Source organism: Ambystoma mexicanum, chromosome 7p, assembly GCF_040938575.1.
Source record: "Ambystoma mexicanum isolate Mex_15411 chromosome 7p, UKY_AmexF1_1, whole genome shotgun sequence".
Lineage (NCBI taxonomy): Eukaryota > Metazoa > Chordata > Amphibia > Caudata > Ambystomatidae > Ambystoma > Ambystoma mexicanum.
This window is the reverse complement of record NC_090939.1, coordinates 753,138,958-753,155,040: the sequence shown is the minus strand read 5'-3', so window position 1 is coordinate 753,155,040 and position 16,083 is coordinate 753,138,958. Positions and strand designations below refer to the sequence as shown.

Sequence of the window (16,083 nt, the reverse complement as noted above, 5' to 3'; positions counted from 1 at the left end):
GCTGCTATGCTCTTAAGTTTCGTTTCTTCGGAGATGCCGTTCTCCTCCCTCTCTTTGGTGACCTCGAATTCCCAGGCATGAGCTGCTTCTTGCTGAGTTTCAATTACTCTTTCGTCTGGCTTTGTGCTGGTATATGAATCCTGGCCTGTTTGACCCCTACCATTCTAGGCTTAATTCTGCTTTTGTAAAATGGAGTCACATTTGTATAATGTGGTTCGTTGAGGTAGACATATAGAGGCGCTTGCCGCTCTATTCTTCTACTAAGCTTAGCAAGCAGTACTGTTTTCTTAGTTTCTTGCGTTCCAAGCCTATTATATTTACAGGCGTTTACGCAGTTGCATATTTTCATTCTGCATTATGGTATGTTTTTCTATATTTCAACATAGTCTCTTCTTTAAAGTCTGTTACATCCTTATTCTTTCCACTTCGTCTTTGTGTGACATCTTTTGTTCAACGTTTCATTCGCCTGAACGTCTGTCCGGGCCCTTGTATTGTTCACCATTTGACTTCAATTAAGGCCTTTTGGGTCTCTTCGGGGACGGTTTGTAAGTAGTCTTCATTTCGTGTCAGTTGCTGGATCGGTTGTCTCAACAGGTACCGTGCTGCCCATGGTTGCCTGGTCATAGGCATGTCAACAGGTATTGCTCTTCTGATGGGCACTGGGCAGAGCCCTAGCGCTGCTCTCTGTTGGTTTATTTGCTCCTCATACGTCACATATCTTGGCGAGTATGTTCCTGGTATCTAAAAATGGGTGGCTGGAGTGCAGGCCATATCTGGGACCTCCTCTACACCTGTTTTCCTAAAGTACTTTTTGTATTCATTGTATTTTCAGTGTGTGCATGTATGTGGTACTTGTGTATTGTCTGCCTTTATTTAGAGCGTGTCGATGTTGGGCATTGTATGGGCTTGTATGCACATGAGTCATGCGTGAAAGCGTGTATTTTTATATACTACGCTTTTACTAAGCATATATGAATATGTATATATTCAGTCTATCGTGGTGGATCATTTTCTGTGCATGCATGCTGTGTGTGTGTGTATTAGTGGTTCTTTTTGTTTGAGCTCATTCTAACATACAATATTCCACCAATATGGGTTTGATAGATGCATGTTGTCCTTGTTGTTGGTTGACTGTGTTGTTTTGGGCTATAATGGTCACTTGTATTCCACCATAATGTGTGGGATACTTGTGGTGTTCGTGGCTTTCTGTTGTGCTGAAATGTGTTGTTTCATGAATCTTGGTCATGGTGTGCACACATGTGCAATCTTTGCATATTGGTCTTGCCTCTACTCCGCACCCATTGTTGTCAATTGTATTCCTCTGTTCCATCTTTGACTTTGATGTATTTGTGCATGTGGTGAATTGTATTACGCGCTTGTGATTCTGAGCATGTTCATGTTGGTCTTAGTTTGCAGCTAGTGTGCTCCTGTATGCATAGGTGTTATGCGCAAAATCATGTATTGTTGAAAGTGTTTTTAGTGTGCATGTAACAACATATAGATTTTCTTTTTTTTTGTTTTAATTAAATAATCTCAAGTGTGGCCTATAATATTAGAAATACTTTAGGCATTCACCAGTTCAAGCTTAGGGTAGAAGCACACCAAAATATCGAAAGCAGACCATTTTAGAAGATGCGCCACAAAAGCAAGTTTTTGAGGGCCTATGGAAACCCTTGTGCAAAAAACACCCTTTCTCAGGATAGTTTTGTACATAAAAAATGTTAATGAAACCTGTGATCTCGGTGTTCAGATGTCGGCAGGTCTTTTGCTTACCAAATCTCGCGAGCTTTCATAGAGTAGGTCAAAGGTTGCATAGAAAGAAGCTTTCTTATTTAAATTTTTTTTTAAACGTGTGATGTCACCTTAACAATCATTGAAACTATGACATTTTTATTTGCTGATAAACAAATTCTTCTGATTTGGTCCTGAAGATGCAGTAAGGTGGCAAATTGGTACTTTTTTAGAAAATAAAAGTTTTCAGGTAACTTGTTTGTTTTCATTGCATATTTTGTTAAAATGGTGTCTTCTTTTTCCAGGATTAAAAGATATTTTGTTAAAATGGTGTCTTCTTTTTCCAGGATTAAAAGATTTCGATCTATTTGGATTTAGTTCTTCTACTGGGCAATCTTTTGCAGACTTGGCTTCAAATAATTCTGGTGATTTTGCATTTGGTTGTACAGGTAAGGTTTATGATTTTCTTGTGTTCTGTATTGTGTTAACTGCTTAATCTTCCAGCAAATAGGCGTCCACATCCTGCGTCAGGCCAGTCTGTTGCTTAGGACGTAGAATTGTGAGTGTAACATTCTAGAAGAAATTCTAGCCAAAGTTAAGCGGTTGAAGTTTGCCATCTTAATAGTTTTGTTTTTCTGCTTAAGGATAAAAATTGCTTGACATAATCTTCTATAATCTGGAGTATAATCTAGAAAAGGAAAATACTGCTTTGTTAGCTACCCATCGCCGGGTACTTTGCTTTGCTTTTACTACAATGTCCATTTGCATAACCTGTTACTAGTTGTAATGTCCTTTGTACATTTTTATGAATGTTGCAAAATTTTTCCTGCACACACAAAAGGATCAGCAATGAATTGAGCACACTGTTGAGCTCATTGTATACATTTCTGAATTCACAGTAATGCATGGGTATGGTTATGCAGATCGGTACTTGTGGTGGCTTCCCTCCTTCAAAAAGGATGAAGGAGGAGGGTATCTGGCCAATGCTGGTGAAGATGAGGACTTGTATCACGGGTCCAGAAGACTTATCTTAATTTTGGTTGTTTTTACCACACAATGCAAAAGGTTTTGAAAGACGTTACGCGGAGAAAACAGGAATCAGTATCACAGGAGGAACAGTTGGTAGCTATGAAAGGGAAGGGGGCTAGTTAACAAGCCTTCATTTTGTCTGCGAATGTGTGAAATTTGCTTCTATTTTTCCTTGACAATCACAGGAGCCCTTTTATGGGCAACAGGTATTTCCAAGATTCCACAAGATGACACAGGTTTCATAACACCACATTGAATGTGTGTTATAGCTTTATTTCTATTTCATATCCTTTTCATTAAGGGTTAAATATGTTAGTCTGATACATATTTTACTTAGTTTGCTTGCAAGACTTCTGTTTCTACAAGGCTGCTTGTCTTTTTGTTGAACCCAAAGGCCAAACACAGATTGCAAGGGATCACACAGATAAGCTGCATAGCAAAGGATACAATTCTTTTGGGGTATGTTGATCTAGGGATCTTCGGTTTTTGATGTTGTGTGGAACACATTGGGTGGACCTCTTCCTTTACCCCAAATTATTGGCTTTCATTAATGTTAGGGCAGAATTTCTTTTTTGCGGTTCTGGCTGCCTAACCTTCTGGGCCCCCTAAACCTTTTGCTGGATTACTTGTTTTATTTACTTTTCTTATGTGTTCAGAGGGGCTTATTCTGATGTCCCCCTGCATCCCTTTTGCTGGTGTGCTGCCCTTAGTTTCCAATATGGCTGTCTGGGCAGGGTGGTCTTTAAGCACCCGATTTTTGGTCCCAATGCTTGGAGAGTTTTAAATGCCTTAAGGCATTTAGAAAGCAGTGAAGTGAGGTACTTTGGCAAGACTGGGCCTACCAATTAAATTGGAGAGTTCACGTCTTAACAACAAAAATGTGGTCTTAGTACGAGTTTTGCATCAATAGTGAAAAACTGTCAGTAACAGTATTGCCACCACTTTGACTGCACCCTCATATTACAAGCAACACAAAATTGGTTCTAATTCCTATTGTACTCATTCCATTGAAGGAAATACCAGTGAAAACTGTGGTCATTCCCCAAGTGCTAATTTCTCCAGAGAAATTGGTTGCAAAAAAATAAGATGTGATTTCCACGGTATTAAAAGGTGGAATACAGCCAAACACTGACTGTATTTCCTCTGCAAAAAATAGTGCAGTTACCTTGGAGGTGGAAGTTACTGCATCCAGGTGATCAAAACAAAGCCAAAGGTGCCTCCAAATGTACCCAAAAGTGTATTTAAGGTGCACTCTGCCCCCAACCCCGCATGCAAGAGACACGCAGTCCCACGACAGATATGGAATGCTAACTTTTTATTTCAACAGGTATACAACCATGTCCACCCACCATCCTCATCCCCCAGCACCCATGCCCACCCACCACTCACATACCCAAACCAATGTCTAGGCCATGGCATTCCCCATTTACATCAGGACTTGCCACATTTTTGCAAAGCTGATGGTCATGGCTTCAGTCTCCGATGAGAGCACCTCAAAGGGCTGCCGTGAACAGGCCCCTCTCTAGGTTTTCATCAGATGGAGCTGGATGAGTAATGTTAGGGAGATTTCTCTGTATAGGCTAATTTCCCAAACCCAGTGAGTCCCCCAGCAGCTTTGCTGGATTTTTGGGGTTTATTTTTTTCTCCTGCTAAGAGTGAGACTCTTTTTCTCCCACTCTTAGGCATGATTTGAGAATGTCCTTTGACTATGTAATGTGTTTTATGGTATCTTTTACTCCATAGGGCTTCATGCATTTTTGGTATGTGTGCTACACAGCACCCTCAGTGCAGTAACACAGGGGTGTCATAGTGACCCCCAAACATAGACTCCATACCCTGGGACTGACTACTGTCTCCCAGGGCATGTAAAGTCACCATTGGCTTTACTACTCTCAAATTGTGAACAGAACCAGTACCAACCATCATATTGTGGAAGTACTGGTAGGGGTAATTAGATTGCCCCTGGGTCTGTTTTCCAAGGGCGCACTGTCCAGTCCCCCCTTGTCGAGTTTCTGGCTGGTGGCATTGGTTACCACGCAAAACATTCCCCCGGAATATTTCCTATGGGATTTTCCCATTCATTTTAAACGCACCACTTTCTTTGGTGCAATGTTAAAGATACCGCTGGGCTATTTATTTAATATTGATTCCCCGGTTGGGTCTTTTTGCCAGGACTCCGGTTTAAAATGGCGTTTGTGTTCGCCTCTGTAACTCCAACCCAAGTCGAGTTCTTTGTTCCACTTTTGGCGGGCTTCTCCACAGAAGCCTCCAAAAGTGGTGCCACTCTGTCTGGGTCCACAGGATGTGTGGGAGGGGGGGAATAGGTACCCTGGACTGAGTTGCCTCGGCAACTCAAGTCGCACTCTTGTGTGATTGGCCCAGTGGTGAGCCACCCGGCTCACCACTTAGCACGTTTGAGTGACAGCTAGGATTGATGAATGGGGGTTTTCTGCATAAAAGCAGGGCTTTGGGGACTGGAACTTCAGAAGTCGCCACAGGACCTAAAGAATCCGAAGAGGGAGAAGCTGAGCCGACCTGCAATGACGACACCACCAGTGGAGCCCTGCTGAACCACACTCACCACTTCCCAACGACAGAGAAGATCTTCCTCCAGGAGAGTCTTCTTCCTTTGAGCTGGTGGGGTTAACCAGTTCGCCTTTTTTTCGCCTCCTGGATCATCTCGTGGTCGAATCGCCCGTGCCAAGCACCCCGGCGGCCGGATAGCCACGCTTCACCACTACCACGAATAAAAGGTTAGTACCTTTTACCCGGGAAACTCCGCGGCTGGTTTCTTCCCTGGCAGTGCAACGACCTCCAGCTTTCCTCCACGTCGAGATCTTCTCTTCCCCTGGACGAAGCACCAATTTGCACCCGCTGCCAGGAACAACTGCCCCCGCTGGAGCTTTCTCACCATTTCAGGTACTGTGTCCCGCCTGGTCTCCCTTGCAACAGACTGTTCAAGGTGTCCCGTAAATCCTTGACTCTCTATCCTGGGGTGACCTTGGACCTGTTAACTAACTTTTCTGAACTGATCTAACTCCTTTTTGAACTATCTGCAAAGACTTTTAATGTGTGATCTTGGGCACATTCTGCCTTGCTCTCTTCAAGAGTAGGCGTGGCCTATGAACATTTTGCTCTACAGTAGACCCTGCCTTTCTTGACTTGCTGTGGTTCTTTAAAAGTGTTGGTATTGTGTGTTTTCCTATTTCTGCCTTTTCTCTCCCTTTTTAAACTGAATTATTGGAGTGCCATCTAAGGTTACGCGCTCCTCTCTGTTTTGCAAATAAGTGGTGTCTTAAATTAGACTTGTCGAATAATTTAATCAGGGAGGTGTATATATTGCTAGTGACTGTGTTTGAACTTGCTTGACATATGAGTGGCAATGTATTTTTACAAGTGTGTTTTTAAATAAATAATTATATACTTTTATACCAAAGCTCTGGTCAGTGTTTGCTTGTGCTACTGTATTTTTGTCCCTAATGTATATACTCTATATACTGCCTAACTCTTTTTGAGAGAAGTCTGACTGCTCAGCCACAGCTACCAGGTAAATCTGAGTGGTACAGACTGCTACCAATTGGGTTTACTGCTAACACCTGTAGTCTTAAACTTTTTGCAGTGGTCCCTAAGGGAACTGCACAGGTTTCTGCCTAACAAGTAACCACCCCAGTTTGCTGAAGAGTGAGCATAATGATGGGCTGAGGGTGGGCTCATTACTTACAGAGATTGACTTGGCCAACTCCTGCAGTCTCTGCCCAACTAGATTGATGGCAGCAATGCCCTCTGCTATTCTCCGGCTCTTCCTCTCAAAGGCAGATGCCACCCTGCTTGATGTACCTTGCGCAGTGTCATGCACGGTCCGGGAATGGCTCTGTTGTTTCTGCGATATGACCTTTATGTCTGCTTGATGCTGCTCCAGCTGCCTGAGGATCTACCATATCATGTCATGGGTGTGTTGCAGTCTTGTAATACTGGGTCACGGGGCAGACTCCTCCCTGATGCACATGCCCTGACATCTGATGAGTCTTCATATCCAGGTGCGAATTCAGTGTCCTGCTGATGGTGCCACTGCAGTGCATTGCCAGAGGATAAGGGCAACTGAGAGGTGGGGAGAAAGAGGGAAGGCTAGGAGTACAGCAGCTGAATTCCCACCCTTTAGCCAACAGGAGTGCGTGTGATTGGGCTTTGGACTTTCACCAGCAGACATGGGCCAGAGCTGGTGGTAGTCACAGTAGTGGTAGGACCCTCAGACATATGGGGTTGAGGTGGTAGTGGCTACAGTGGTTATAGTAGCTGCAGAGTTGCATGTGGTAAAAGTGGTGACAGTGGTGCTTGTCGTCACAGTCCCACTGGAGGTTGGGATGGGGCAGGTGCTAAGTGTACTGATGGCTCGGTGTGTACAGAGGTGATAGCCTCTGGCAAAAAGGTTGCTGTAGCTGTCTTGTGGAGTTTTGGGGTAGCTGCCGGGCCGCTGCCCTGCATCCCTGGACATATGGTCAGAGGCTGGTATTGGGTGGACAAAGTGGTCACAGACGTTCTGCTGTGCTGGTGCCTTCATCCTTTCCCTGAGTGGTATCAGTACCCAAGTTGTGAGATGCTATCACTTGCAGTGACTTCAAATGGGGTTGGTTGTGCATTACAGTAGAGCATTTTGTAGTCCCCTCGATGCACTTCATGTAGGGGAGGGCATGGACATAACATCCGGGACACCACTACATAGGTTCCATTAACCCAGTGACAATATGCCATGCTTTCCAGATGATGGGGTTGGCCGACAAGTCCTCTTGGGCTCATGTTACATGGGTTCTGTTCACCACATTATACCCAATGCCTGCAGCCTTCCTGCCTGCATTGGTGATGTAAGATAATATTGACACTGGATTGGACACAGGTGATATTCAGAGCTATGAGGTATGGGCTACTCATCATCGAATGTCCCCTGATTTATGGCTAATCCATCCTATAAGTCTTGTTCCTACTATTCTGTGCATGTCCCAGATATAGCTGTTTCCTCCATTAAATTTGTGATCTTAAATACATAGTCTGTCATGGTTTGGAGTGGATGTATGTCTGTGAAATTTTATGGTGCATGCCAACGGACTGGGTATAATGCAGACATTGCAGGAAATATCACACACCCTTTATGTGACAGATTTGGTACGGTGGACTTGTGGGCTGTCTGCTTTTCCTGGTTGTGATCTTCCTTGGACCCGGATTATTGCTTTACTCCATTGTGCATTTCCAATCCCAGTGTCTGCACAATGACAGGCAGTATAGGCCTTGACATTCAATATTGGATTTCACATTGGCAAATGGACAGTCATGTACTCACCGGGATCCTATTAGCTGCCAGCTGAAATGTTGGTGTATCTACACCCTCCAGGCCCTCATATTAAGGGGGCTGCTGACTATCCCCTTCCAGGGTGTCCATTTAGGGGGATATATGCTGCTTCCATCTCTGCAAACGGTCTCCTTGTACTGGAGTGCCAAAAGACTGCTGAGCATGGCCGTAAGGTAATTCCACCACTTCTTGATGTCCTCTTTGTTCCGGGGCATGGTCCCAAGTTCCACTCGCTCAATTCATGGGGGAACTCAAAGAGACTGTTAAGTCGGAGGGAGCGAGCATCACGGAGGATTTATCCCAGGCCATTGCAACTAACAGGAAGGACATAGACTCGCTGGGGGAAAGGGTGCTGGAAGTGGAGCAGCACACAACAGACTTGGAAGTTAGAGGGCGAGTTTGTTCTCGGCAACTGCAGGGTGCGGAATAGCAACCTAGGACCTTGGAAGAAAAGTGCGAAGATTTAGAAAACGGGTCCCGGCGAGATAATGTGCGAATTAAATGTCTGAAAGAGGGGATACAAGGGGCGGACCTGGAAGCTTGCATCCGAGAGCTCTTCGCGACCCTAGGGGAGGAGGACTGCTTGTAACATGGAGATTGACAAGGCGCATAGAACTGGTATTCGGAGAGGGGAGCCGGGAGCCAGGCCCAGATACATCTTAGAAAAGCTGCACAAACATTAAGACAAGGTACAGCTGCTGGGGGCCGCAAGGAAGAAGGGGAAAATAGCTGTGAAGGACTGTGAAATTCAGTTCTTTAATGACCTGTATCAGATTACCCTGGTGAAACGAAGAGCAATGACCCCACTTAATGAGGAGCTGAATAAACAGAAGCTGAGGTATAGGTGGCTCTACCCAACAAGAACCCGTGGGACCAGACCGAGCGGCCTCATGAAGGGAAAGTCAGGAGAACTGGACGGAGAAACTCCAGGATGGTCCGTGAAGAACTCAAAGAAAACATGAAAGGTGTCTTTGGAACAATTATGGGTGGTAAGAGCTAGAATTAAGGATGATGATCGGTGAAGGAGTAGGGCAGAGAGGGGGGGTGATGAAGTCTGCGGTCCACTGGCAGGGATCACGCTGAGAACCCGGATGATTGGGCCAGGGACAACTACAGGCAAGGGGGGGATACCAGTTCTGGAAGAAACAAGCTGCTGATGGAAATGGTCCATCTACAACAAAGGAAAGGAGGGGTGTCGAGGCTACAAAGGGAACTTAAATACGGGGAAGGATGCATAAGCTGATCTCTTGGAACGTAAGGGGGCTAAACGGTCCTAACAAAAGGGTCGCCATCGTGAGGGAATTGAATAAGGGAGCACCAGCAATAGTGTGCCTGCAGGAGACACATCTGATAAAAGGAGATGAGGGACGCTTTAGACATAGGAACTATCCTACACAATACTACGCTGTGGCGGCATCTAAAACGGCGGGAGAAGCGATAATGTAGCACAGATCCATACGCTTGGAGGGGGTGAAAGTAAGGCGGGATGGAGAAGGATGATTTGTGATAAGTGGGACACTGAGGGGCCAGTTATATACGGTGGCATCAGTATACGCTCCCAATCAGGGACAGGAGAGCTTTATACTCAGAATTCTGGAAGAGTTGAGCAAATTTAGGGAGGGAGAACTGATTATTGCAGGAGACTTTAATCTGGTGGTGAAGCGGGTATGGGACAGAGGTAGGGTATGAGGGAACACGCAGGGGCGGCGATGTCTGGTCCTTTGCTTGGTAAACTCCAAGAGGAGGGGGTTAGGGACGTCTGGAGGATACTCCATCCACAGGAGAGGGACTATTCCTTCTACCCACATGCACACAAAACATACTCCCGTATCGACTAGATCTGGGCAACTAAAGTGGTGATCCAAGCAAAACATAGATAGGAAGCATAACTATATCAGATCATGCAATGATCTCAATAGAGTGGGATGAGGGATATATGAAACGAGGAAAGGGGGGTTGGAGGCTGGAAGATTATATCCTGAGGGATCAGGTAGTGAGACAGCAGACAGAGAGTGAGATCCGCTTTTTTATGGAGAACTTGGCGAAGGGAGAGATTTGGGGGGAGAGATGGGACAAATTCAAGAGGCATATTAAGGATCATTATATAAGACCACCTATATTTTTTACATAGTTTAGAGAACAACTTACTTTCTGCCCCCCCCCCTCCTCTTCCCCCTCCCTTTTGCAAAAAACCATGATCTTTGTTCTTGACAGTTTCAAGCTCAGCTCATGGTCATTAACAAAAGAGTTGGCATCATTTAAACTCTGCTGGAACCCTCCTGGTGTTAATCAATTACAACAGTATCATCAGCGTAGAGAAGGGTGCTGAATTTAGTTCCTTTTAAAAGTGGTGGAGTTAGCCTTTGCAATGCCTTGCGAGGATTAAAATAGTATAAAACCAGGGCGAATAAAAGCGGGGCGAAGGGTCATTCCTGCTTAGCACTGATGTTTGTCATTTAATCCTTTCAGTATTTATATATACGCTTGAGCACCTTAACGCGGCTGAGGTATCTTCATACATTAGTTGTATTAATTGGAGAAGCCCTATGGGGACTCCCATCAAATCCAACTTTTTCCAAAGTAGATTTCGATTAATAGAGTCAAATGCTTTTGCTCGATCCAGGAAGGCAGCAAAGACTTGATTGTTTCTCTTTTCTGTGTTTTTCTCCATAATGATATTTAGTAAAAAGCATTGGTCCATAGTAGAAAAGCCTTTTCGGTAGCCAGCCTGGGTGTCCGGAGGAGATGTGTTGCCTCAGCCGATTCTTCCAATCTCGCTACCAGGCAGCCTGTAATGATCATATTGGAATCATCAATGAGTGCAATTGGGTGGTAGCAATTGGGGTCTGTGACAACTCCTTTCTTGAATAGTGGAATAAGCAGGTTTCTTTTCCATGAGGATGCTAAGACTAATTAATCTGCCGTAGAGTTGAAGACCCTGTCTAGGACTGGTGACCACTAGTCTTGTGCCCAGATAAACACTTCATGCCTTAAACAGTCCAGGCCGGCGACTTTGCCCTTTTTCAGGGCCTTCAGCTGACTATCAATTTTCTCCTGGGTAAAACAGATGGTACCTTAGGCCTTGCTTCCCTTCAATGCCCTTGAAGTCATATTTCTCTCTGGGTCATGCTGCACTCCTTGGAAGTGGGTGATTCAAACTTCCGAGTGGATTGATCCTGCATTGTCGTCCTCCTGTTTCATCAAAACCCCTTGCTTCAAGTTACCAGAATTTGCTCAGGTTTTTGTCCTTGACTGCCTTGGCGAGCATGTCCCATTGACAAAGTATTGCTCCTTTCTTGTAAGAAGATTTGTATATGCTTATTTCATAGCAAATAGCTGCCCTGCATTGTATGATCTTAATTGGATGGCTGAATGAAGAATCTTTTTCTCATGTCTATATTACTCCTCTTTAGCCCTGTTACTTCTGAGTTAGGCATTGAGTTTTTGTGAATTTGGCTCTCAAGGTATTCAAACAAGCACACCACCACTTAGCGGACATTGGTCTCTTAGGAGTTTGTCCCGGGTGCCCAGGATTCTGTCATCTTGAAGCATATTTTTGATCACACTTTTGTTGCCTCTTTTCATTGGACGGGCCACTGTCAGAGGTTCATTGTCCCTGGGCGGCTGGGCATTAACAACCCAGTTCCACTCTAATACCATAGAGTTATGGTCGCTCTCCGAGCAGTCTTGTACCTCGAAGAGCTTGGCTTTGGAAAAAGGCAAAGCAGTCCACTAGACACTGTGTGAAACCTGAGGGTATTCTCCCAATAAGACCTTGAGAATCAGGTGGCCACGGAAAAGGCTGGGGCTCTCAGATCCCAACCCTGGGGGTGGACGAGCGAGGGAGGACCACCTGGGTAGAAGAACCCAGGTCGAACTTGGGAGGGGGCGGGGAGGGCAGGGGGGAGGAGAGATACACCAGGTGAGACCCTGTATTATACAGGAGAGAGGGACGAGGAAGACAGGGTTTATGAAGCCTTTATAGGCTGTACCAAATCGACCTCCCTTCAATCCAATAAACATCCTCTTCTGAAAGCCAACAACCCCTCTGTATATAACCAATCCCCTAGGATCCCAATTTCCATTCCTCTCAGAAATTGCCTATCCCAGAATCCTTGCTTTTCTAATTCCTACTTCAATGATTCCAACCGTTCTTCTCCACGTCCTTCTGATTATTGTTTCCCACACTCCCAACAGGCTCAGATAAAACACTACGATTCCCACAATCGCTTTTGTTCATTTCTCGATCTCAGCTATTCCTGTTTACCCCATAAACCCTACCAATCCCGTCTTTCTGATATTAATTTTCCAAATTCTCACAAGCCCTCCTGCTTATTTCACAAACCTTCCCGATCCCCATCCTACCCCGTAGCACATGTAAAAACTCTACCTCTTAGACACCCACACTTGTCTCCAATTTAGAAAACAATGGACTGGTAATAAAATTGTGTGCCTGACATTTCCCAATACAAAGGTCAGGCAAAGTCAGGCAATTGACTTAAATCACACACACCTGACGGCCCTTCCTTTTCCCCACAGGGATAAAAGGTGGAGCAAGAGAGCACAGCATGAACAAGGTGAGTGTGGCAGACAGCACGACGAGACGGCTAATCAGGCGTGGCAGTTCAAGAGAAGGAGAAAGGTGTCAGGAATCGAGAGGGTGGCGAGGAGAGAAGTGACCATGCCCTTTTCGTCCCAGACCCGCAGGACCTTCGTGGAAGAGAGCCTAAAACCACGAGCAATAGCACAAACGTCTTGCAGCAGATGTCAACGGTACAAGGGGATAAGCCTATGCCGATAGGCTGGAGCGTGGGAAGCTCCCGCAACCGTGGTACCGGCCTTTACTCCAGGAAAACTGAAAGCCAAGCGATTCAGCACAGCCGGCTAGTCGAGGGTAGGATAAATAAGAACCGGGCAGTGTGGAGTGAGATTCGCAAAGTGGCAAATTTGAATGAAGTTTAATGAAGTGTAAAAGAACTGTAAAAAGTGTTATAGGGAGACCAGCTGAAAAGGGAACCCGCCCCCACGTGGGTGTTACCGGTTACCAGACATTTGGTCGAAAAAAATTGGTCGACCAGACAAATGGTCGAACCAATTTGGTCGAAAACCAAATGGTCGAATTTTTTATTTTTTTATTTTCACCCCTTTTTTTGGGGGGGGTCCCCCCAACCCCCTTTTTTTTCTAAAAACCCATTTTTTTAAAAAACGAAAACCCGAAAAATAAATATATAATTAAAAAAGAAATTCGACCATTTGGTTTTCGACCAAATTGCGTCGACCAAATGTCATTCGACTGAAATGACATTTGGACACCGGTGTTAACTCATGAAACTCTGGTTGATCCCCATAAAAGTGAAACTATGCGTCCTAGAAAGCCATAGGAGAGTCGGCGAACAAGGTCAAAGTGGTCATACAGGAAGTCTAGTAAAATCCCCATACAGTCAAAAGACTTATCTACAAATTGTGTGAAAGCAAGGGAAGGGAATCCTGCAGACTTAAGTGAATGTGAAGTTATCAAGAGGGAGCCCGACCGAGGGATACTGACGATGGAGGCAGTGTCTAAAGTCCAGATAAACAGTGTGTTGACAGAGGGATGTCCACTATGAACTGTTTGAAAAGACATTGAAAAACCATGGAAAGTGAAACCCGCTAAAGAGAGGGTCCGAGCCCGACCGAGGGAGATCCAAGGGTGAAGCTATCACCCAAAAGTTAATTGAGAAAAGAACTGCCATATAATTTGTGAAATGATATGAAAGAAGGGTCAGCGCCCAGAAGAGGGTGACCCAGGGGTGAACCCATCACCCAGCAAACAGTGCAAACGAACTTTCATTTGTTAAAGGAACTTTTTTGTTTTTGTTAGTTGAAGACCTCTGGCAAGAGACTTTCAAGGAAACAAGACTTGGCCATCCACGGTCCTAAGAGCTGCCATTAGAACTGTTGTCTCATGCTGGAGAAGCCCAAGACTGTACTGTGCTTCAAGCTCCCATCTTGCCCTGTGCTCAAAACGTTGGGAAGGCAGACCCAGGCTACCGCATCCTAACATATTATTTGAGAACACTTCTTTCTTTACTTGATAAATATCCCACACCCCTTTTTGTATTAGTTGTAAGGTGTGGCAATATGTTTCTTAGTAAAGGCCTTTTTCCTTGACACAAGGCCACTAGGACCGCCTTATTTTTCATTAGATGGTTGACGCTTGCTCCCATCTTAGATTACGCGGTTTTCCCCCTACACAGCATTCACTGTTCAATAAACACCCTTGAACTGTGATCACTTGTGTCTGTCTTACTTGTTGCCACCATGAGTTCCTCCCAGCAGTAATAAGTAATAGTTTTCCTCTGACCTACCTTAACGGTAAAATTTGGCTGGACATCCCCTGTGCATCTTCCATTCAATTCCACAAAGAGTTATTTAGACATAATGGAGTCCATTAGGCACCCCATGAAAGTGTACCCTTTAGGGAGGTTGCACTTGGGAATTCTACAGGCATCTTCCATCCACAAAACTCCTTCGGAATACCCAGAGGAGGACCCTAATTTTGCATTAAAGTCACAAAAGGATAGTTTTAACATCTGCTGCGCCCAGTATTTCAGGTGAGAGGAAAAACTCCTCATTCATAATATTTGCTTTCTTCATTTTGGACGGAATATAAATGTTTAGAACTACAGGTTTTTCAGTTAGTGTCGGTGTTCCATTTAATGATACCGCCAGGGTTACAGGATTATGGGTGATCTGACCAGTAACCTGAGCTGGGTAGAATTTTCTTACCAGTGTCATTAAGCTTTTTCTCCCAACGTCCCATTTTGAATTTTTCTGCTTTTACCATAAACATTTTAACATTTTTAAACCTTTTCGTGCATTCAGTCCTGGTCAACTAGCCATGTTTCCTGCAGGCAAATTGTCAAACAGTGTAGCCATTGAGACCAATCTACATTGAACAAGTTGTTTTTAATTCCTTTGATGTTCCAAATGATAATCCTGAATAAGAACCCTTTGGTTACTGCTTGAGCACTGGGAAATTTGGTACTCGTGTGCATTGTGCTAAACCTAGATTTGAGTCCAGGAACACCTCTATCCCTCTAGCTTAGCTATGAGGGCATCTTTACAGTTAAGGATGCAATGTCTAATATAGGTATTTGCTATCCCAAAGTGTATATTGCAGCCCCCACAGAACTTGCAGTCAGACAGAATTTGACATGTGGTTAAACTTTTGCATGAAATGTCGGTTACTCACAATATACTCAACATGGCTTTCACAAATGCTTGTTTCTAGGAGTTTTTATTTCCATGGGTTCGCCCCTTAAACGTACAGATAAAGTTTGAGGCGCGCCATTCTTCTAGGGGATCTAATGGTGTCAACTTCCCCCATCTGGTGCTTCCTTCTCCAGCAGCGTCGCCATGTGGGCTTGCCCTTTGTGACGATGTGTCGTTACACTCCCTGAAAGTATCACGACAGATTTCCTCTGGTTTTTGAGCTGCATCAATAGTTTTATGACAATGACCCACCATGGATTTAAGAGAGATGTTCGGGGTGGGCGCACATTTCCCTTCATCTCATGCCCCCGATTCATTAGTATTGTAGTGGCAATTGGTGCTAAGTCAGCTGGTGCTACGAGTAGGTCAGAGGATGGGTGCATGGAGGTCTGGCAGGCTTTGTCAACCAATCCAATCGCACTATTCTGCTCATTATGGTGATTGCCACGTGTGAAGTTGGAGGTTTTCAAAAGCCACTCAATTTCTACGCACTTGTCCAGCCTAGCAAAGTAATTATTTCTTGCTGTGATTTGGTTCTGTATGCCCCTTTCTAAACTCCTCAGGGGGGAGTTGGCATTCAACACCAGAGGGAAGAGAAGGAGCGTTACATCAGCAACCGGATCCAGTTGAGGATAATGAACATAATGATTTTCGGCATCCTTGTGCTGAATTTCATGGCTTTCATTGCGTTAAATCATCTCTACATAACTAAACCTTGATTAGGTTTA

At 44.7% G+C, this 16,083-nt stretch overlaps 1 protein-coding gene across 2 annotated transcripts in view; it reads left to right on the top strand.

Annotated features, from left to right (window-relative positions):
- LOC138526301 (E3 SUMO-protein ligase RanBP2-like) overlaps nt 1-16,083 on the top strand; it is a 1,824,256-nt gene that overhangs the window by 1,694,637 nt on the left and 113,536 nt on the right. For both annotated transcript variants that reach the window (XM_069636876.1, XM_069636877.1), the window contains one exon: nt 2,079-2,180. In XM_069636876.1, the coding sequence (XP_069492977.1) occupies nt 2,079-2,180 (102 nt within the window). The remainder of the gene's footprint in view (nt 1-2,078; nt 2,181-16,083) is intronic.